Source organism: Momordica charantia (assembly GCF_013281855.1).
Source record: "Momordica charantia cultivar OHB3-1 chromosome 1 unlocalized genomic scaffold, Mcharantia_2.0 BLBB01000001.1, whole genome shotgun sequence".
Lineage (NCBI taxonomy): Eukaryota > Viridiplantae > Streptophyta > Magnoliopsida > Cucurbitales > Cucurbitaceae > Momordica > Momordica charantia.
In genome coordinates, this window is record NW_028275157.1 from 23,837,566 (window position 1) to 23,859,650 (window position 22,085).

Sequence of the window (22,085 nt, forward strand, 5' to 3'; positions counted from 1 at the left end):
TCCTAATAATTTTGGAGATCAGTAAATTACAGAAAAAAAAATGTTGCAGAAACAATGAAATAAAAAAAAAATTATTCTTTAAAAAATGAAGATGCAGCAAATTACTGTTTCAGACACAAATAGAGTGTGTCAAGAATACACAAGGCCTACCTCTAAATTAGGCGACAAGTTCAACCCACTAGCATTAAGACTGCGGACTCTGTGGCCCCTGAGATCCAACCTCTGATGCATCACATCAAAACAAAATTAATGAAGGTATTTTCACATACGTGTATTTCTAACAAGAATAAATCAAGAATAAATTTAGATGGAACAACAATAGTATTTTTCGGAAAATGCATGAGATATCATACAAACAGAATTCAAGTCGGTAAACAACAGTCAGTCATCCCTGGCATGCAGAGGAAAAAGATATTATTGTTTTTCTTAAACCAGAAATTAGAAGCAACAACACAATAAAAAGAATGGTGGTCATAGAAATGTAGAATTTTCCAAGTGAAAGCATCTGCTTCTTGTCCTCTCCAAATATGTGCAGTGTGGATTTCGTCTTATCTTGCCTTAGACAGCAAAATTCTTCAGGTTTGTTTTTATTTTATGAAAAATCACACTTCCATCGAGCAAATGAAAAACCAGCTCAAGCCAAAGGAGCCAAGACAAAGAGCCAAATCCCAGCTATTCAAAATAAGAAATAAAGGATAATTACAAAATTCTCTAGTTACCGATACCCAATGGGGACTAAACCTCCTCCCAAGACAACTTCGACCCTCAAAAAATCCTCCTATTTTTCTCCAAACAAATGTACCAAAAATAGCTAGAAGGCTCACTTCTTTTGGAGTTTGTATCTTTGAACTTTTTCATTCTTTCATATATCAATGAAAAGTTTGTTTCTCGTTAAAAAAATATCTAAACAGCTCAAGTCTTGAATTAGCCTTGAAAATTATGACTCGATTATACAAGCTCAAGTCTTGAATTAGCCTTGAAAATTATGACTCGATTATACAAGCTCAAGTCTAGTCCATACATTAGCTTTTCAAGGGATTGAAAAAAAAAATCAGTGGCTTTGTACTGGTCAGCAACTTATAATAATGAACAGCACTGGCTGGTTGTTCTGCAAGTTATGGATTTTGTTTATCACTAATCGAAACTATTTTCCAATTTAAATTCAGCTTCAACATAACTTGGCATTAATAGGGAGTGATGAGTTATTTTTTGTAGGAATTATTGATTAAAATTGATAATGGACTTTTCGTTGCCAGTTACAAGTGAGATTCTAGCATGCTAGTGGGTAGAACATTAAATCCTTCCAAATTTGTACCATAATGTCAGAATTCAATCCCTACTTTAAAAACCAACACACAAGAAGAAAATATCCTAGATAATACAAGCCGTTTGTAGATATGATGTGATGTCATTTCAAAATCAAATATCAAAGTTTTATAACAAGCTGTACCTAGGCCATTTAATTTTATTCCATCGTCATGATGCGGAAGTGCATATAACATTGTACCAAATAAATTATATAGAGATACAGGTTGTTCCTTATCACATGAACAAACAAGGAGTGTAAATATGGTTAATCAGTCGTGTATAATAGATGCATATAAAGAATAAACAATAAACAATAATATGGTATACGTACACCAATTTCCAACACCCTGAGCCTACTTATTACATTATGACTACGCAGTGAATGAGATGTAGCCATTAGCCAAGCTGAAGTTCGTGAAGATGAACGTGCACTAGAATATTTCGACAAAGTTTCTTACCAAATCATCACCCGCTTTTATTTCCACCTGAGGAAGAACAACAAATCGAGAATCCCGGCTTTCAGGAGTTCTTGCCTTCCTCTGTCCGAGTGGTCTAGAATTCTTTCCAAGAGGTGAAGATAAAGATGCAGCTCTTGATCCACTAGAAACTGAAGGGGATTGAGCCGAAGGAGAAGAAACCTTTGAGATTGTCTTTCTAGCAACGCTGCCACTACTGTCACTGCTGTCCTGGGAAGTGGAAGTGATCCTTCTGGAGGTATATGAAGATGAGATTGACGCTGTTGACTTAATTGAGGACTTTTTAGCAGCATCTTTACTGGTTTCTTTCCCAGGTATATCAGATGGTTTCGAAGATTTCAAACTCCGGTCTGCTGGTGAAATCGGGACAGATTTTCTGGTCTCTGGTGTGTTTGTTCTAGAGGAATGCTTGGAAACAACTGAAGGCAATGAGCTCCTTTTGAGCTCTGGGAGAGAACGCCTTGTTGGCTCTGATGCTGAAGTCTTTGTCGCTGCAACAGTGTTCACGTTGTTTTGCTTTTTTGAAGAAGATGCAGGTGACTTCTCAGGTAATCCTCCTGTGCTTTTTCTTCTCGTCACTGGAAGTGAACTTGAAACTCGCGTAGACCCACCTGCAGTTGATTTGGTGACGTTCGAACTGGAATCCAAAGTTGTTTTAGATTCAATGCTCCTTCTACCAGAGCTAGCCTTCGGTGCAACTGCAGCAGAAGGTTTCACAGTTTTTGTACTTCTCTTTGCACTTCCTGACGAAATGACCGCTGGAACTTTTTCCGAATTGGGATGCTTCACAATTATGTCTTCACTCAGTATGGGAACTGGATCTTCCAATTTCGTTTCACCCGACTGAGCTATGGAATCTTCCAGTTTTGCTTCCGCTGGTTGGTCCAGGGAATCCTCCATTCTTGTCACCTATTCGAGCAGTAAAATTTAGTCCAGAAGAGTTCAATCAAAATGACAGGTCGGTCAAACGAGTCAAGGGGTCATCGTTTTCTTGTTCTGCTCACCACGTGAATTCAATGAGAACAGGACAAGCTTCAATTCTTCTCGGTTCTTCGAAAAATAAAATTAACCAACCAAAATCAACTCCACCAAGCTCCCCAAAGCCGTCCACAGTTTTTCTCTACATTCCCCTCAGCAGCTCATTGCGACATTCTTCAGCCAAAAAGGTAAAAAGGTAACAAGCAGAACCACAGTACAAAATTCAAAAACGACAGAAGATTTCGGTACACAGAGCAACAGTACTCAGAAACCAAACACCACACTGCGATCTAGCACAAAACTAAGGTTCTTCAGCTGAAAACCAGTCACCCAGAAGCAATAACAGTAACAGATTAGCTCCAGCACAGAGAATGCAGACCAACAAAAAACAATTCTAGCTCAAATGCAGCTCACAGAACAGAGTACACTGAGAGAAAACTTACCGAAACAAACAATGCGTAGGATCTGAGAAAACAAGCAACCGAAACAGATGGTTAAACTGAAACGGAAAACAGGTCTAGGGTTTTTGATGTGGCACAGAGAGAGGTAGGAAAGCTTAGGAATTTTCGCAGCTTGGCACCAAAAAGCAAAAGCAAAGAGAGTGAGGAAACCAATAGGCCAAAGGAGGGGAGCAGCTGGCCGGGGCCACTGTCGTTGTCGGATTATATATTCAATTTTTTCAAAATTAAAATAATGTTTTTGGAATTTGGAAACTTGGACTTCAATTCATTTTTGGCGGAAACCATTTTAATTTTTCAAGCTGGCGATTTTCTGTTTTTTCTGTCTTTTTTTTTTCTCTTTTTTTAATGGACTGAGTTGAACGAACTCGGACGAGTCCACCCGGTAGTTGGCTGAAAACAGTGTGGGAGTCTGTAAAGTCAACAATTGCAATACTCAACATTATCTAAAATTTGGTCTTTTCAGTAAAATCATGTTCTAATTTTTTTTTTCTCTTTTTTTAGGTTGGCAAAGAAAGATGCCAAAAGTTTGATGATTTGTACAGGTTGGATAAGCAGTGATAATCAAAGTTTGATTAACATCTTAGTACCTACTCTATTGGTTTAAAAGTTTCCCTTTATTTCATCCAAGTTAGTGAGATTGGGAAGTGTCTTTTTTTTTTTTACTATTTGTCTCATGTATTAAAAATAACATGATTGGTTTAAATACTATTTTGAATCTCGTTTTTTTTTTTTCATTTTAGTCCATGTACTTTCAATTTTTGTTAATTTTGGTTTGTGTAATTTGAAAATGTTAAGTACTTTTTAAAAAGGTGACTAATTTTGTCCTTATTTATAAAATTTCAATACAAATTTTATAGATAATGTAAATCTTTCATTCAAATTTTGGTTTGTCGTATCAAAGTTATGTGATTGAAATAAATTAGATAAAAATTAATATGAAGTGATCAAAATAATCACTTTTAGATGTACACATACCAAAATAAACTAAAATGACCAACATCTAGTGTCATCTAAAGCAAAACTATAAAGAAGACTCAACCGCACCTTTCATGACTCAAGTCTAGATAGCTCGGCAATTGGTAGCTAAGCCGAGCAACATGTCACCTTTTGGCCGACCTTCATCGAGTACGAGTCAACCTTGAAGAACACCTGCATGCGTGAAAGGCAATGAGAATGTTATTCGACAACACACTGCATTTTCCAAAATGTCGAATGGCTGTTGGAGCTCTGTCGATAGTTAATCTTTATAAATAGTGATTCTCGCCTCTCACGCAAGGTACATGAAACTATTTTTCTCTTGAAGATTAGATTGGATATTGTACTAATTAAAGCGTCGAAGTTCTAACTTTGTCTTGTAGGCACTTTGGACCACAATACATATCATTTGAGATTCGCGGATCCGAACTTGATCAAATTCACGATCAAACATACTAAAATGAATATTTTGAAAATATGAACCAAAATAGTATTTAAAATTTTAAAGCAACATAATTGTATTGCTTTATTTATCAATCTATATATACTTTTGAGCTAGATCCATGTTTTTAAAGTGAAAGATCAGTAATATAAATGAAAATATATATATTAGAGAGGAGAATAAGGGAGTGAGGTGAACATATTGGGTGCTTTGTAGAATTCCTTTTCTATATTGTCAGTGTTCTTTAACTTTATTTGAACATAAGTTGTTTAAAATTCCATCCACATGCTATTCACTATTCTTAATTTAAAACACATCACATCATCAAATGAGCAACTCTAATATGGGAAACATGTTTATAAACCAAAGTTAGTTTAACACAGTGAAAGTATATTAAAAAGAACTAAAGACGTGTGATTTTGATTTATATATTATAGTTATGGCACGATTGAAAAATGATATAATTTTTCAAAAATTATTATTTTAATTGTTAAATTACTAGTAAAGGTTTAGATAAATGTTATCTACTACATTTAAAGGTGTTTCGAGATTTCATGTCATTAAACGTATACGAGAGGGAAGAGAAAAAATACAATTTAATTATGCATCAAGCAGTTAGGAAAAGCGATTTGATTGGTGCCGAGAATTTCATGAAACTTGTTTTATCCCACCGATAGACCAACAAAGAGTTTATCAATGCAATATACTTCTATTGACTTATTAACATCGCTAACATTTTGCCAAGATGAACATAACTTAATGATAATTGGTATATATCTTCAATCAATAGGTTGTGGGGTGCTAACATTTTGCCAAGATGAACATAGCTTAATGATATTTGGTATATATCTTCAATCGATAGGTTGTTAGTTTGATCTCCTACCCCACATGTTAGTACTAAAATATATATATATATACCTTACAATTTTGAGACTTTGGTGATTAGCAAGTTATTCCAGAATAAGTAATCTTTGTGTTATGCAGTAATATGTAAAGAGGTTGCTTTGAGAAAGAAGTTGGTCTTTCGTTTTCACGTAATGCACATTGCACCCCACCATCTCCTAATGTCAAGAATGAGACATCACAAATTCACGTACTATTTCAAAGATCTAATAGATTTGGTATTAGTGAAATAAAAACATCATAATTCAGGTTTTTTTCCCCTACAAAATATCATTTGAGGAGAAAATCATCCTATATCAAATGATATTTTGTTATCTCATTAAGTTCATCTAGATAAAAAAACAACCCATGCCCAATTTTCAACTATTTGAGTATGTTTGCAAATATTCACTTGCATACCATATCTTAATAAACAGACTGGTGTAATTTGTCTAATATATATATGTTTCCATAATGATGGTATTTTTCCAAAATCGAACTTTGTGGTTCAACATCTTAGGCTAGTCATCCCTTTGAAGGTATTGTTAAAAAGATCATCAATTCCCAATGAAATGAATGTAGCAGTGGGCTGTTGGATTTCTACAGAAATGAAATACAAGCCAATAATACGAATCAATAGTTGAAATGATGGAAACAACGGTTTCAAGCAGGTAAATAGTGAAGAAATACCTGCTTTTTCATGTTTGACTAACAAAAAAAAAGGTAATAAAAGGAGAAGAGGAAGAGTAAGTTCAATTTGAATTGGCATTTCCACCGTCATAAATAATTATTATCTATCATCGTAGTTATTATGACGAAAGACCCACAAGAATTAGCCTTGGATAGTTTCTTTGTGAAAATGTATATAAAGCGAAAGAAAGACTCCACCAAAAATTGAGTCAGATTCAAATTGATATTTCCATCGAACATTTGTATGTATTCATAATACAACATTGACGTGAGAGATGAATCGACATTTCCATAATATCGCAAACGAAAAGATAAACAATATTGAGACATAATATTAATGAAAAAAAATTGTAGATCAAATTTAAACATCTTTAATGATCTTTTTTAAAAATATCTATCCACGTCGATAATATCGATAATTCAATCAACATTTGGACACCTACCTTTCAAATATTGTGAACCACCATGCATGCCTCGATATTCTGCACAATGATTCCATACACTGTAGTAAAGTTTCAAGGCACAAGAATTAAAATAAACTTCATTGGCGCCAATTAACAACTAAAATACTATTCAATTACCCGCCAAAAATATCCGACATTAGAACCTTCTCTTTCACAGGAGACACTGTGAGAGTGACAGACAAACATAAGACTCAACTTTTCTACAGAGGGTGAGAAAGAATAATCAACCTATTATACCTTCACCTTGGCCCATTGATTGATGTACACAAGGATCTAAGAATACAGTTCCCTAGCCAGCAAAAACATGCCTAAGGGTTCGTCACCCGACGGGATCAATGTCGAACATATCAGTCAGCATTTCATTTGAACTAGTTCCCAGCTTCCTCGGTGTTCTTGTCACCCATTGTCACGTCAATGGCCCCGGCCCCGGCCTCGGCTCCTGTATCGACTGTTTCCTCACTAGTTGTAGATTTTGATTTTACATTAACATTCCCCCCAGATATCGACACATCGGAGGAATCAAAACTGCCATCATCATGGGTTGGCGCTGGTACTTGTCCAACAGCAGCCTCTTTACCAATCAATGCATCCGTGGATGGAGAGGGTCCTATGGCATCTGGCTCAGTAACCTCTGGGACTACTGCAAGTTCCCCATTTGGAAGTGTTAAGGACGAATCTTCATGATTTGAGGTCTCCCTCCATTCGACCCACTCAGGTGGCTTATCAGTTTCGTCGGCCACCATTTCTTTTGAACTGTTCGTTACATTGTGTGAGCGATCTGACGTCCCTTGTGATTCTGGAGAGGATGTTGCAGTGTCATCCAGATCATCATCATCACCAACAATAACTTCATCATCAGCGCCATCCTTGACAATTCCAGACTCTTTAATATCAGGGGAAGGAGAAGCCAGCAAGCCAGTTGTACGATCATTTGCAATTAAATCATTCTCAAAAGCAAACCAATTTGAATTTGTGAAGAGAGAGCCACTGTATGAAACAGGAAACATCTTGATTAATTGATAATGAAAAGGGGGAAAATTTTCAGCAAAGAATATATGCCACTGGTAAAAGATAAGTTCTCTACTAAACTTGATTAGATTAACCAACTTTAACTAAGTAAAGAAGTAAAATGAGTACAGACATTAATTTGAAGGAGAGAATTTTTAGACAAGGCTAAAATCCTAAACCGAGAGACAGATTATGCTGCTAACCCCAACGTCAACCCACCAAATATCAACCCCAAAGTTTTATCAGACAATCCTTTTTTCCCACCTACACCAATGTCCCTTCGTTCTCCAAGCCTTTTTTCTCCATCACTTAAATCCACCTTCTACCTCCCACACTTGGTTTCGTTTCATCTCCTGGTTTTGCCTTTTCGTTTTTCTCTGTTTATTTTTACTTTGTACAAATATCAGTCCCTTGCTGATTCTTCATAAAAGCATCAGTGGAAGAGATTGGTTACTATCATACTAAATATCTTACACTTACTATGAAGGTCGCCCCATTTTTCTGAGTAAAATAATAAAAATATAAAGTTATTATAATTTACAGGAGACGGAACCACTCCATAACAATGGTCCTAAGCAGAGGGAGCTCATTTCCACCGAAATATCTATAGATTCTCAGTAACCTTTTTGTCAAAAAGAATAAATTGGGGAGGGGATTGGATTTTACCTACCTTTCCTGGTCATCACCTAGACGCAGAGAGGATATAACAACTTCAGCGGATTCGTCGTCGAAATAAACATCCTGCAAGAGCTCTACATCAGGAAACACTTATACATTCAAAAAAACATTTTCCCACAAGACCATCCCATAAGCAAAATATGGAACGCTAGCACCAATTTAATGGAAATATCTGATCCCTTGCTCAGTGACATACAAACCACCTCAGTCCTTATGAGGACAATTAAATATGATATCCACTATATATACATCTACTATGAATCAGTACTTGTTTTTTACTTGCAGGAACTTAAGATAGTCATAGTGTCAGTGCGATGCCCAAACCATGCCCGTCAACCAATACATACAGCTTATTCAATCAAAACTTTCCATCAAGTTATCATGACATGACAGGAACATTATAGTCATTCATGACGGTCTTTTATAACTATACAAGTGGTTGAATTTGAAAAGGCCATAAGCTATAGCATGCAGAAGAAGGGGTGTAAATAAATTCATTTTGGAAGGAGAGAAAATAAAGAAACTAAAATGCTATGTTGCAAAATCATTCAGAAGATTAGTTTTGTGAATTATTGTCATCACACCTCGTCATCACGTTCAAGCGAGCCGTGAGCCTGAAAAAGTAAGAAAATAATCGGTAAACAAGGGAAAGACCAGGAATCAATGAACAACAAACAAACACAGTACTACTTCTTTGTTGGTATGCCATAACTCATCTCTTATTTTATTATATATTTCTGTGTTCTTTGCATGTTTACTAATCAGTTTTGCTCCTGATGAAAAAATAATAAGAAGAAACAAAAGTGGCAGACAAATAATAATACATGCAAGGAAGCTCATAATCCTACTTTTATCTCTTGCAGTTGAGAACTCAGAATGCATTTCCACATTGACTTCTCCACACCAGTTCCTTTACTCAGGAAACTATCATATAAAAAGTTTTAAAAGAGTAGTACAAAAAAAGTTCAGTACCTCGTCCATATCATCATTACTGTAAATGCCATATCGAAAAGCCTGGCTCAAATTATTTGCTAGAGCTGCAACATCATAGTCTCTATCTTGATAATCATCATCATCACTATCCCTAGTCCGATCCTGCAGTGCAGTTGGGCGCCTATTGGAAATAATCATTTCATTTCAGATAGACAGGAGGACATTTCAATTTTGAGCACACAAATATATCTCAATGTTAAGATGACAGTAACTCAGACAATAGAAGAAATCAAGTGCACAAAAATATAAATCGGACAATGTTGAAATTACAAACTCAGCCAAAGTAATATTTGGGTCAAAATATATAATAAGACAATAACACAATCAAAAAGGGGAAAATACCAGCATGATATATAGATCTATGGCAACCATGAAAATACAAGAAAATAGAGAAATCAGGATGAAAATACAAGAAAATAGAGAACGATGGTTTTGTGATACTGAGGCTAGAAAGGAATAGGAGAGTCTTCAATGTCTCTTTTAGAAATTTTGACTAAATGTGGGAAGCCATATTTTTTACTCTTCGTCTACATCCTGGTATCTTAGATCAATTTTTTTTTTAATAGTTATTCTCTCAACACATTTATGTCTCAATTGGAGGACCTTTTTGTAACTATCCTTGTACACGTTAAATGAAACCAGACAGACTTTGCCCAACTCATGGCAGAAATTGTGAGTAAATTATTTTAGAAGCAGCAAAGGTTCTTGCAAGAGTCACCAAGAGTATGAAGATTTTTAATGCTTCGATTACTTCCCTCAACCTTTTAGATACACTTATCAGCAATGGCCTCTTCTTGTGGTCGACCATGAATGGAGATGCCTAGTTACACTAAGATTGATAGATTCCTCATTACAAGAGAGTGGGCTGATTTCTTCAAAGAATTCAGAGTTGAAAGGCTTAAGAGGATAACTTCAGATTACTTTCCATTGGTCCTTTAGTTTGGGAGTTCAAAGGTGGGGGCCTTCTCCTTTCCAGTTTGAGAATATGTGGCTTGACGCTCCCCTTTTCATGGATATGGTTGAGAAATGGTGGCTTGATTGTACAACAGAGGGCTGGTCTGGCTTTTCTTTCATGAGAAAACTAAAAGGCCTTTTGATGAAGTAGAACAAATCATCTTTTGGGCATATGACGGAGCAAAAAAAGACATTTTGAAGAGTATTGAATCTTTAGATGAGGAGGTAGACAGGGGCAACCCTACATCAAATCAGTGAATAATCTTTAGATGAGGAGGCAGAGAGGGGCAACCCTGAATCGTCATGATTAAAAATCAGTGGATTGTCCTAAATCTGTTCTTATATGGCTCCGGTCTCTCCCTAAATCTGTTCAAAACAGCTTTGATGGAGGTCCATGCTTGGTGGGCATCAGAATGCTGCATCTTTTTGGGACCTCAAAATTGAGTAACTACAAGATGGATAAGTGGAGGAGTCTTTAGTTACGAAGGAGATCAACGCTCGCTCAATCAATGCTTAGAAGCCTCCCTTTTTTTTCAACTCAATTTGTGGAGGTGGAGATTCGAACCTCCAACCTTTTAATCGAGAATATACATTTTTTTTTAAGAAACTATTTCGTTGATAGGATGAAATATGAATACAAAAGGGAGAGAACCTGATAGAGGGGTAAAAAAGGTCTCCAATTAGATAATAGAGAGGTGAAACTGTAGAGATGAAAGAGAGTAGAGTAGTTACACCAAGAAATAACCATGAAAACTATAGGCTCAAATATATGATGAGAAGAGCGCTCTATCTTGAAAGATCCTTTAATTTCTTTCCGTCCAAACAGTCCACAGCAACGCCCGAACAAAGTATAACCAGAGGCAGAGCTTTTCCTTCTTGAAGGCATGTCCAATGAGACTAGAAGCCAATAGTTGGGACAAATCCATAGGTAGACCAACCAACCAGCCAAAAAGAGAGATTTTTGTTCCATAAACTAGAGGCCAATTTACAGGAGACAAAAACATGCCCAATGGATTAACCGTGTAGCTTCATAAAATACACCGATGAGAAGACATATTCATATAGGGCATTCGTCTTTGTAATTTGTCTCGAGTATTGATAGCGTGGAGGGCAGACTCCCAGAGAAAGAACTTAATCATAATGGTCCTTCCAAATAGCACTGTATAAGGAGGATAAATTACAGAGAAAATTTGTCTCTTGGTTGCCCTTCCCCTTAGTCTGCAACCTATGATGAAATGCAGAGGAGTCTCTAGACCACCTTTTTCTTCACTGTGTGTTCCAAACCGGATTGAGGACTGGGTGGTGGAATGCTTTGCAAGCTCTAGTTTTAAAAACAAGGCCAAGCTTTTATGGAACTGTGCAGTGAAGGCTTTCTCATGGCTTCTTCGGCAAGATAAATCATAGAGTTTTTGAAGATCGTAGTAACTAATCAGACAAGATCATAGTAACTAATTGAATTAAATTAATATCATCTATCAGAATGTAAGATGTATATCATTATCACTTCAGTCATTTGAGGCCCATGATAGAGCACAACATCATGGTACATTGAAATGTTCTTCCCCAATCTCTGAGCGGCTTTTTTTGGATGGGCAGGTTGTAGTCTTAAGTTGGATAATGTTGTGATCTAGATGTTGTGCCTGTACACAAATAAAGAAAGTATAAAATAGTAAATGAAAGACATACCCACACGCCCACTGGTAGACATTTTCCAATGCATTACGCTTCAAAAGAACATTTGTTTGCCATTCATTCCATTCGGTGTTTTCCTGTTAAAAAGAAACAAGGAAAATTTAAGCATCATAATGATGTCACTGTGTCACTGAAAATTCAAAAAATAGAACTGACCTGCAAATGAGATTGAATTTCGCTGTTGTTGTTTGCCAGTTGAACGAGTTTGTTAGATATATGTGTCAAGTGGCCAATGTTTCCTATCCTAGGTGGTGATCTACCTTCTGCAGAAACCGTTGGCTGAAGAACAAATTGGAAAAATGAAAAACAGATAGACATTTAGGAGCAACAATAAAAGAAATAATGACTTAGGTAGACAATGTTTCATAATTTGTTTTCATAAGGAAAAGATCATTTCTTATTAAAGAGAGAGAGAGCGAGCGAGAGAGAATGAAACAGAGAATTTCATTAAAGATGAATGTACAAAGATCTTCCCAGGAATATACAAGAACGCAATCTAATAGGAGGTAATCATAGAAGGAGAATTTTAAGCCAACTTTCATTGAGAAGATGAAGAAATAAAAGAAAAACAAGGACAGGCCCGCAAAAAGAAGGGCACCACTAAACTGAGGAGAACAAGCTTACAACAGGGAAACATTAAAAATTACGAAAAGCCTTCAAAGAGGAACTCCACAGAGAATCATAACCCCCCCACCCCCCCCCCCCCCCCCCAACACACACACACACAAAAACAAATTCCTTTGTTACTCTTGAAAAAAGCATTCATAATACTGGATATAGATCATGTATAGATCACTAGAAATTGACATTTACCTTGTTTGCATCAACTTGCAAAGTGAAATGCTTCTCTGCATTCAGTATCTTCCCCACAAGATTACACTCATGAAGAAGATGCTCTATAAGAGAAGAATTCTTGCTCTCTAAACACGACACTATGATATTCTCTACATGGTGATGCAGAAAGTTATTGTACGGGTACCTGTTGTCAATATAGAAGCAAATTTCATCATGGATGTCATCAACATTCAAGTTATAGTAGCAATGCAGAAACTTACTCAAAGAACAAGTCCAAAATTCGTTTGATTGCTCCAAGATTAATCAACTGCTCTGCAGCTTTGCTACCAACCGTGAGTAAGACCGATATGAACTCTACAATCTGAAAAATTCAATCTCCAGGAACAATCAGAGTGAAACTTTTCTTTTAAGAAACATAATATTTCAATGAAAAGTGAAATATGCAAAGGAAAAACTCTCAAAAAGGAAACAGAATTACAAAATCCCATCCAATTGGCCAAATCATGGAAGCTCTTCTCTAAACAATTGCAGCAATTCCCTCTATAACCTCAGGCTCTAAAGGCATCAGGTAATCACGAAAATAGTATAGGTTTCATTGCAAAACCTGTGGATTCGAGTTCAACTTCCAAAGGTACCTTTATTCCTCTATACGAAACCATTTCAGAAAGTGTTTTCTTTGCTTTTCAGTGCACCAGGTTGAGAGAGAGATAGATTCTGACTAACAAGAATCATTTCATTCAATACCTTTTGAAAACACAAGTGGCCAACAACGTAGCTTTATCAAAAGCAGACTTATTTATATATTTCATCCTATCATGTACACTTTTTTCTATAAAAAACACTATACTTTCATTAAGAGGGAAAAAAGCTTAGAAAAAAAGGTGGCGCCTTAAGGATTCCTTTTATTTATTTTTCATATGTTTCTTTAAGAAACAGGTTTATACTTTATAGCAGCCTATATTCACTTCAATCAAATGAAAAATACCTTCAGACGATGTTTCCCCAGAGGTGGCTGTAACTTTCCGTATGTAGTAACCAAAACTTTCTCTGATGAAGAAACATCCAAAAGCTTGAGCAACCTACCTGAACGATGGAGACCAGCACAGTATTCAACATCTCCCAGAAAAAGTTAAACAACATGAGCAAGCAAGTTTACATGTTATAGTCTTCAGATACACCTTCCTTTTTTATACATTTTATTACTTGAACAAAATCTTGTTTCTTCTTTAAAAAAAAAAAAAGTCTTCAAATGCCGTAAAGTAAAAAATTGCTTTGACTATGAAGACCCAACAAGTAAACTACAAGTTATCAAATTGGGATGATCCATATGATTCATGGCTATTAACTTTGATAATGAGGCGTAATAAATTGAGAATAATTTACTTAACAAGACCCAATACAATACCTAAACTCTCCAACATGCCTTCAACAGTCTCCATAGTAGCTGAAACTGTAGATCCATGGGTTATTGGGCGGTTATATATATAAGCCGTTCCAACAGTTAGCCTCCTAGGGTCTAACAAAGATATGCAGACTGATAATGAGTTTATTAAAACAGATGTTGGTCGTGAATCTTCCAAGGCATGGCGAAACAATCTTCCTACAAAACTGATATGAAAAATAGAACCATTACTAGATGACCAATGACAAAAATACAGGTATATTAATTAAAAACTCCTAGAAGGGGGAAAACACTACCTTGGGCTGGAAATTTTAGCCAAAAGACCAGGAGGAGCAAATCTAGTAATAGCACAAAGCGTTTCTGCTGCATTAGAATGAACTTCTGAACAATCCTGAAAGAATGATCATATTAAAGATTTGCCTATGACTATGACTAATCTATAGATTTTTCAATTAACTCTATCATATCCTACTGCCGAGGGTTGAAAGTTGGAACATGGTTGACAAAAGAATTCATCAAGCAAATATCAAAAAGTTCAAAAAATAAAATAAATAATAAATGATTTTAAATGATGTGATTTGAAATATTAGAAATGACCTTAAACTTTTAGTTTTATTTGAGATGAGAAAAGATTCCAAATGAATGTGATTTAAATTTTGCATTTGGATGTTCATAATAAATGGAAAGATCCTATCCAAAAAACATAATAATAAATAGAAAGAAAATAAAGATTTTATTATAATATCCTTTTGATTATTATTTGTGAACGAGAAAGTTCACCATGGGACGCTTATCAGAAGTATGGATACCACCAAAAGCAAGGGTGTAAAGGGAAAATGTGACATTCTTAGGGATACAAGGAGAACTGAAAAGTTATGTGAATTCCATAAGAAAAAAGAGTCCCCATTTGATAAATCATATAAACATTCTTGTGGGAGGAATAACTTTCCCAAAAAGCTACTTACTGAAGAACTAAACTTGTCCACTATCATCTCCAGCACATCAGTCTCTTCAATCCACTTCATTGATTCTGTATAGCTTGAATACAGATGCTCATCAGCACCAAGAAGCCTTATCAAAACCTGTTAAAAAAGAACCACTCATATGAGCTTCAGAATGTACGATCGGTAAGATTTCAAAGCCCAACAGTTTCCATGTAGAGGAAGGGCGATGATGGTCATGGTCTGAAATCATAATACCCGATAATTATGTAGACTATAAATATCAAGAGGAAATAAGATGTGCATAAAACCTAATGCTCCTGAGATGCTGCTCTAACTGTATAACCCAAAAAAATGGCTAAAGAGTAGAACTAACCACTTGAGTGCAAAAAAACTAATTCAGATACCGTATAATTGTAACTAACATGAACCAATATTGTAAGCAAAGAGTTAAAATACCAGATGCAACAAAGAAAGATGACCAACCTCCATGATGGAAGTAATTCCAATCAGATCAACAAGCTTCTTTACAATAGCTTGATGCGCCTGGAAAACCATGTGAGGATCAAAGGAAGACCATCAGCGTTTGTAACAGTTGCATATGTTGCTTAATCTTTTTTGGATAAGAAATATTTCAATAAGAACTAGAATAAATAAGAAATGAAAGCTTTTCACTTGACTTCAAGAGAGAGATAAACACACACAAAAAGTTGGGCAAAAAACTGCTCAAGTATTCTCCTTGTTCTTGAACATGTATACATAACTTTTATCCAAAGAAACCACCCAAGTGTTAGCGTTATTTCACTTCAAAACATTACAAAATGTTGTTGGAAAAGGTGTACAGAACTGAATGATAAATAATGGATTATTAGCAACATCTTGAGACAAAATGCAATAAACAATTTGCCGATGTACTGAAAGTATTACATTAACAAGATTAATGGCATACAGGATCATCACCAAACTCTTTGATAAGAGACTTCCCAAATATACAAAATTCAACTATAATCCAGCACTTCTTCATCAATATGCATGGTCTTAGTAAACCAGAGCATCGTCTACTTAAACCCCTACTTGCTACCACAGAACATGCGACGTTACACAGGTCAAATGTAGCTTTACCTGGTAAACTGTGTTGTATCACACCATAGTTTGGCCATGCGAGTGTGTCAAATGAAATTGAGAATATCTAAATCTTTCAATTGAAAAACAGGCGAAGAAAATTTAAATGAAAATTACACGTAAACTTACTTGAACATATTGCATAAAAGGAATTGTCTTCCGCAACAACAAGCATATGACAACCTGGAAATGGGAGGAAGTTTCTATAACTGATATTCTAAAAAAAAATCCCATGTACGACATAGAAAGTGGATGAAACAAGGGAAAGATTATTGCTTGTTAGAAAATATATATTTCGGCTACATAACTAACTTAATTTGCAGAAGATAATTCAGACTTAAAAATTTTATGAAGGTGATACCTTGCTGAAGTAGCCAGCCAATAGGGTGCTATGAGAGTGCTTAGGTTCCAGGAAGGAAAACAACAAGCTCATCATCTGCAGACAACCATATCAACAAAATCAGTAATTAGTTATCTTTATTATTTATCGTTTAATTGGGGAAAGAAAGAAAGTTCTCCACCTCTTCATCCTCCACTAAAGCTTTGAGAATTATATCAACTTCACAAGTGAAAATCTCACAAGCGATGAAAGGAAACCTAGGGAAGAATGCATGAGAACAGTCAATTTTAAATTTGGAGAGAGATAAAGCACGGGGGAAAGTATTTGTAATGTGCAAGCAAAAAATTACTTAAAACTTCGTTTCTTTTCAGCCTCTTCAGGAGCTTCTTCAACAATATATCGGATGAGTTGTTCAACCTGAGTTCTATCTCTCAAACTGCAAGGCATGAAAGCAGACACAACAATCATCAATTTACCAAATATGGTGAAACCTTCTTGGTAAAATTCTCATATTTTTTCTATTCCAATTTTTATTATCTCCCCAATCATTAAGGTAGGCGGTATACATTATATGAGCTAGCTGCTGTGGCAGTTAACTATCATAGTGCAAACTGAAAAGGCTGACTAACAGAAAAGCAGAACGTACAAACTAGTAGAAATAGGATGTAAGTTACAATACTAATAGGTGACTAGTTACATCAAGTAAATGGAAACTATGAAAGTGAAATGCAACCAGAGTTGCATAATCCTATCAGTTAGTTTGCTGCTTGTGTTAGCAACCTATCAACCAACAGAATGAATATGCCAAGTATGGACCAGCAAGATGTGATAAAGTTGAAAGGGGAGTATGATAAATCATAGGCAAAAAGAATATTACAAGTTAATAAGTCGACTATTAAGAGCTTTGCATTCTTGAATTATTTCATCCTCATCTAGAAGCTCCTCTAATGTAAAATTTTCCTTATCCAGAATTGTCTCCACCTGCAACAAATGAAAATTAAATCAGTAAATAACAAACATCTACATTAAAATTCAAGTACTGCTGAAGCTCGGTCATTTTATTAGTCACTGAACTAGATTGAAGTTATTGAATGGAACCTCCAAGTAACGGCCAAGGGGATTGCAATAAAAAAGTGTATTTGCGTTACTAGATTCTAAGTTCCCTGAAACCACATAACGCTTAAGAGTTCAGATCTGTTATGTATTAAGAGTTGCCAACTAATAGAAAAATGTGTTCCAAGTCATTCACGTTTGAGAAGATAAATCGGTCTCACCATGAAATTGTACCTTTGATGATGAATAAATAAGTTGCTACAGTTGATTTCTAAATTTTTTGGTGACGCTACAGTACACATTTCGACTCTCAACTAAAACTATCGTTCAAATTCTTTTTTCCTATACATTCTAATAAAATAAATTTTGTTTATTTTTGGTGTCTAGAAGTGACAGGAAAAAGAAGACAGTAAACATCTTGGACATCTTTCCATTATAAAAGTTGTCAAATTCTAAAAATAAAATAAAATCATAAAGGATATGCTGGGCAGTTTGGATGAGAGAGTGTAATGGTGGGAATAGATATTATGTTACCTCTCCATGTTCAATGCAAGTTTTTCAATGGAAAAGAAATTTACGAGACACTTTCATTTGGTATGACGATCGTAACCAAAATTTATGTCTCCCACAGGAGTTTACAAAAAGCAGCCTAATTGAAATTAATTATAAAGGAGACATAAATTCTGGTTACGATCGTCATAAAGAAGAAAATAGAGAACAGGAAGGTATACCAAGCCTGCCACAAAAAGCGTCCCTTATCACGAAAGGGAGGGTATAACAGCACCTCCTCCAACAAGGATTAAGGATCATGTGAGCCCTTACAATTTCTGTAAGTCATAAGGTTTGAAGTTTGAACCATTACCTCTTGGTGCTCTTCTTTCATTATCACCCAATGAAGGAGGAAAGCCATTGGCCAATCTACAAAACCCCAAAGTTCAACCGCCAAATCACTGTGCCACCCTTAATCCCATGCACTAGCGCATGAGTGGCTGGAACTTTTTCTGGGCCATTACACCGATTTCAACTCCACTATTTATTCACATTAAGCCTCTGTGATTAAATTCTGCTCATATTTGGAACCATTTTGAAAAAGAATAATGGCTTTTGGTTTGTAATTCTATTAGATATTAACCCAATTGGATCCTCCGCTACTCGCTCCTCCATCTTCCAAGGTTCCACCACATTGGAAATTGTTGCACCAACTGGCACTTCACCAATCTTCTTTTATCTTCTATAAATCTTCAAAATGCCATAATCCTCCAATTTCTCAGCCTACACTTCATAGCTTTCTCCAACAATTTACGCATCTCTTTCCAAAGCTAAACTATCTCTTCTTCCCCAACACTTTGTATTCCAATGATTAAACTTTTTTGAAAAGTCCAATGATTAAACTTTGCACACCATCAATCTTCTCCTCCAGCATATCCAACCCTGTCTTGTTTCTATGTTTCTATTATTATACAGGCTACCATCCCTAATATCCAACTGCTCTAATACAGAAACAAGAAAACCCACTAGCGCTGATATGAAAAAAATAGAGAAGTGCATACCCACACAAAGATTCAAGAGCTTCCTCAACTCTCCCCACCCCTAGATAACTCACCAAAAAAATTGCCCTCTTTTTAAAGTGGTGTCATATTTATCTCCTTACCTGCACACAACATTCCCACGCTTACATCATAACTAATTTGTTGCACAAACCCCACACATGACAAACTACTTGCCTAACTTACCACCCCCCCCCACCACACCACATTCACATATGCTTACATCATAACTAATTTGTTACACATGCCCACACATGACAAACTACTTGCCTATGATATGCATTGATAACAGAAGATTAACAGCTCCTCAGCACTAAAAAATAGGGTGCCATCTACAAACCACAGGTGGTTCTAGATTGTTTTCTCCTTTCCCAGAAGCCCCTCACGATTTACTAAACCTTTGTCTAACATCTGACTAAGAAAGATGTGATCCTCTTTACAAGCTTTGCCTCGTTCTCTAAATAATCAAATAAAGTATCATTCCCTCATTAGCCACCTTAAATTCATATGTATCAATACCTTTATCAATTAATTGGCCTAGAAATTTGCCACCATATTGGATAAGAAGGGAGGAAGAGTAAGTTTCTTGCTTAAGTCCAATAGAGATATTGTAACTGACAGTATATGACTAATGACGTAAAATATACAACCGTGGATATAAAGACACTATCATGAACATTCGAAAATATATGAACTTGAGAATTTGGAAAGTGAATAACTTGGACTCCTTTACTTTAAAATCTTCCTTTATAGACCTGTGCCGTAGTCACCTATTGGCTATTTATAAGCCAAGATATCATATCACTGAAGTCGTACAGAAACACCCTTACCCACAGAAAATCAAAGTGCTCAATGGGTGAATTATCTTTTCCTTTGGTGCCCTTTCACTATGGAGTTACGGAGGAGGTTTATTCAATACTTTCAGGTGCATCCAAATGGAGTAGGGATACAATATACTTTCTTTGTTGTCATCGTTTAAAAAAAAAAGGAAAGGGAAAATTACAAATCACACTTCTGTCATTTGTGAAATCTGCAAATCATCCTTTGTGTTTTAAAAATGGGTTTAACTCTGACTTCATCAATTATAAATCCCAAAGATAAAAGAGTAAAAATAACGATGATAAGTCACACCCAACCCCACACGTCCCACCGAGGGACCAGGAAGCAAGAAGAAGTATGAGCTGACAAGGGAGGATGGTACGACCGGACCAAGTCGACGAGAATCATTTTGAGTATGAAAAAACGGCAAGGTTGAAGACCACGCATTGCAAGTTTGATGTAATGAGCCATTAAAAATCAAATCCACGCTTCGAACTTCAATTGCTATCCGTGATCCTCATTGAAGAGCGTGTAGAATCTTAAAATAATCTCGATAAAAAACTTGCCCGAATTATAATGAATTGAAACAATTCACAGTACAGTAACGATGAATGCTACAATTGAAGAAATGGATGGAGAAACATTATGCAAAAGAGACTCACAGGAGACGCTGTGGACAACCCGGCCATGCGCCAAAACATGGTGAATTGGTGAGAGTGATTGTCAAGCAAAACTCAGATCTGCAAACCCAGAAATCGAACCGCCTGAACGACCCACTTTGTCGAGGATTCACAAAAACCACCAATACCACACAAAAAAGAATGATCCGGACTCGCCTCAACGAAACCCTAGAAGTATAATCTGAAAGTGCATGGATTCGAACAAGTTTGGATAGATCGAAAGGAGGGTTTGAGGAGCAACGACAGAATCGAAGGAGAATTCAGAGAAGCGCAAATATTAACCTGAAATCGTGGGAATGTGAGTGAGATAGGCTTTGATGAAAATTATGCATTTTTTTCTGTTTTGTATATTTGTATTGGAATTTTTTGTTGCTGGAAAAAATATAATTAAAATTCACTTATATTTTCTTCTTCTTTTTCTTTTTTACGTTTTCTATTTATATTTATATTTATAAACGAAAACGAACCGTGTTTTTTATATCATTTAAGTTTTATATATAAATTTATTTTTATAAAAATTATCAAATTTCATGTTCCCATTTTCCCTGCAAAAAGTTGCGTGTTAAATTTTCCTTCATGTAATAATTAATTATTACTATTATTGGCTTTAAGAAACAAGTGGTTGACCACTCCTTGTTTCTCAGATAATTGGAATTTCCAATAATTTTGGAGCGGCTTTTTAATATTCTATACATTTTTAAACAGAAACCCTCTTTTTTTCCCACTTCTTTAAACAAATTTTGAGATCGCATGGTTTATGTTTTATGGATAAATTTTGGGGAAATTATGGGTTTGCTTCATGGGGAATTTTTCTTTTTTTCTTTTTGGTAATTCACAATAATAATATGTTTTTAAAAGTGTTAGAAAACGTCTCATTGTCAAAATAGGTTGTTATTTTGAGTATTCGAGAGCCATTTATCTAAAAGTATTGTATTAAGAAGCAGTTTACTATATAAGGTTATATAGTTATTTATGATCGTTTATATTAAAAAACATCCATATATAAATATATATAGATTAAGAAGCAATTTACTATGTAAGTTTATAGTTATTTATGATCGTCTATATTAAAAAATATCCACATATATCTAGATGTGTGTATATATTGAAAAACATGTATAAGTACATAATAATTTGATAGATAGCCAAAGCGAACATAGTTCAGCTCCAACCAAGAAGTTGTGAGTTCGAATCCCCTCCCCAACATGTTGTACTAAAAAAAAATAATAAAAAAAATTTGATAGATAATGGATTGTGGTTCAATTGATATAAAATAATTTAATTTAAATATGATCAAATACTAAAAAAATGTTGTACCACTTTATTTGTTTTTACATTAATTAGTTGGCCAATGTACAAGTTGTGCAAGATTATTATTGGATTTA

The 22,085-nt window shown here is 35.4% G+C and overlaps 2 protein-coding genes across 3 annotated transcripts in view; both read right to left on the minus strand.

The window, feature by feature from the left end:
- The window catches only part of AIR9 (Outer arm dynein light chain 1 protein), a 31,980-nt gene extending 28,581 nt beyond the window's left edge, over positions 1-3,399 (minus strand). The window contains exons 1-4 of one of the 2 annotated variants that reach the window (XM_022290855.2): positions 3,206-3,399; positions 2,789-3,077; positions 1,767-2,693; positions 151-222 (exon numbers count right to left, since the gene is read on the minus strand). In XM_022290855.2, the coding sequence (XP_022146547.1) occupies positions 151-222; positions 1,767-2,684 (990 nt within the window). In that variant the 5' untranslated portion in view covers positions 2,685-2,693; positions 2,789-3,077; positions 3,206-3,399. Of the gene's footprint in view, positions 1-150; positions 223-1,766; positions 3,078-3,205 lie in introns of both variants that reach the window. The other variant, XM_022290854.2, reaches the window with a different exon arrangement.
- A 3,367-nt stretch (positions 3,400-6,766) lies between these two features.
- On the minus strand, positions 6,767-21,028 carry LOC111015714 (SIT4 phosphatase-associated family protein). Its single transcript, XM_022290819.2, has 19 exons — positions 20,683-21,028; positions 17,479-17,582; positions 16,951-17,037; positions 16,783-16,858; positions 16,623-16,697; positions 16,391-16,444; positions 15,626-15,685; positions 15,164-15,280; positions 14,495-14,589; positions 14,202-14,404; positions 13,782-13,879; positions 13,057-13,157; positions 12,815-12,980; positions 12,158-12,280; positions 11,996-12,078; positions 9,335-9,476; positions 8,947-8,976; positions 8,355-8,425; positions 6,767-7,663 (listed from the first exon to the last, which is right to left on the minus strand). Exons 1-19 carry the CDS (start codon positions 20,719-20,721, stop codon positions 7,045-7,047), a joined length of 2,343 nt encoding a protein of 780 aa, XP_022146511.1. The 5' UTR covers positions 20,722-21,028; the 3' UTR covers positions 6,767-7,044.
- Between the last annotated feature and the right edge of the window lie 1,057 nt (positions 21,029-22,085).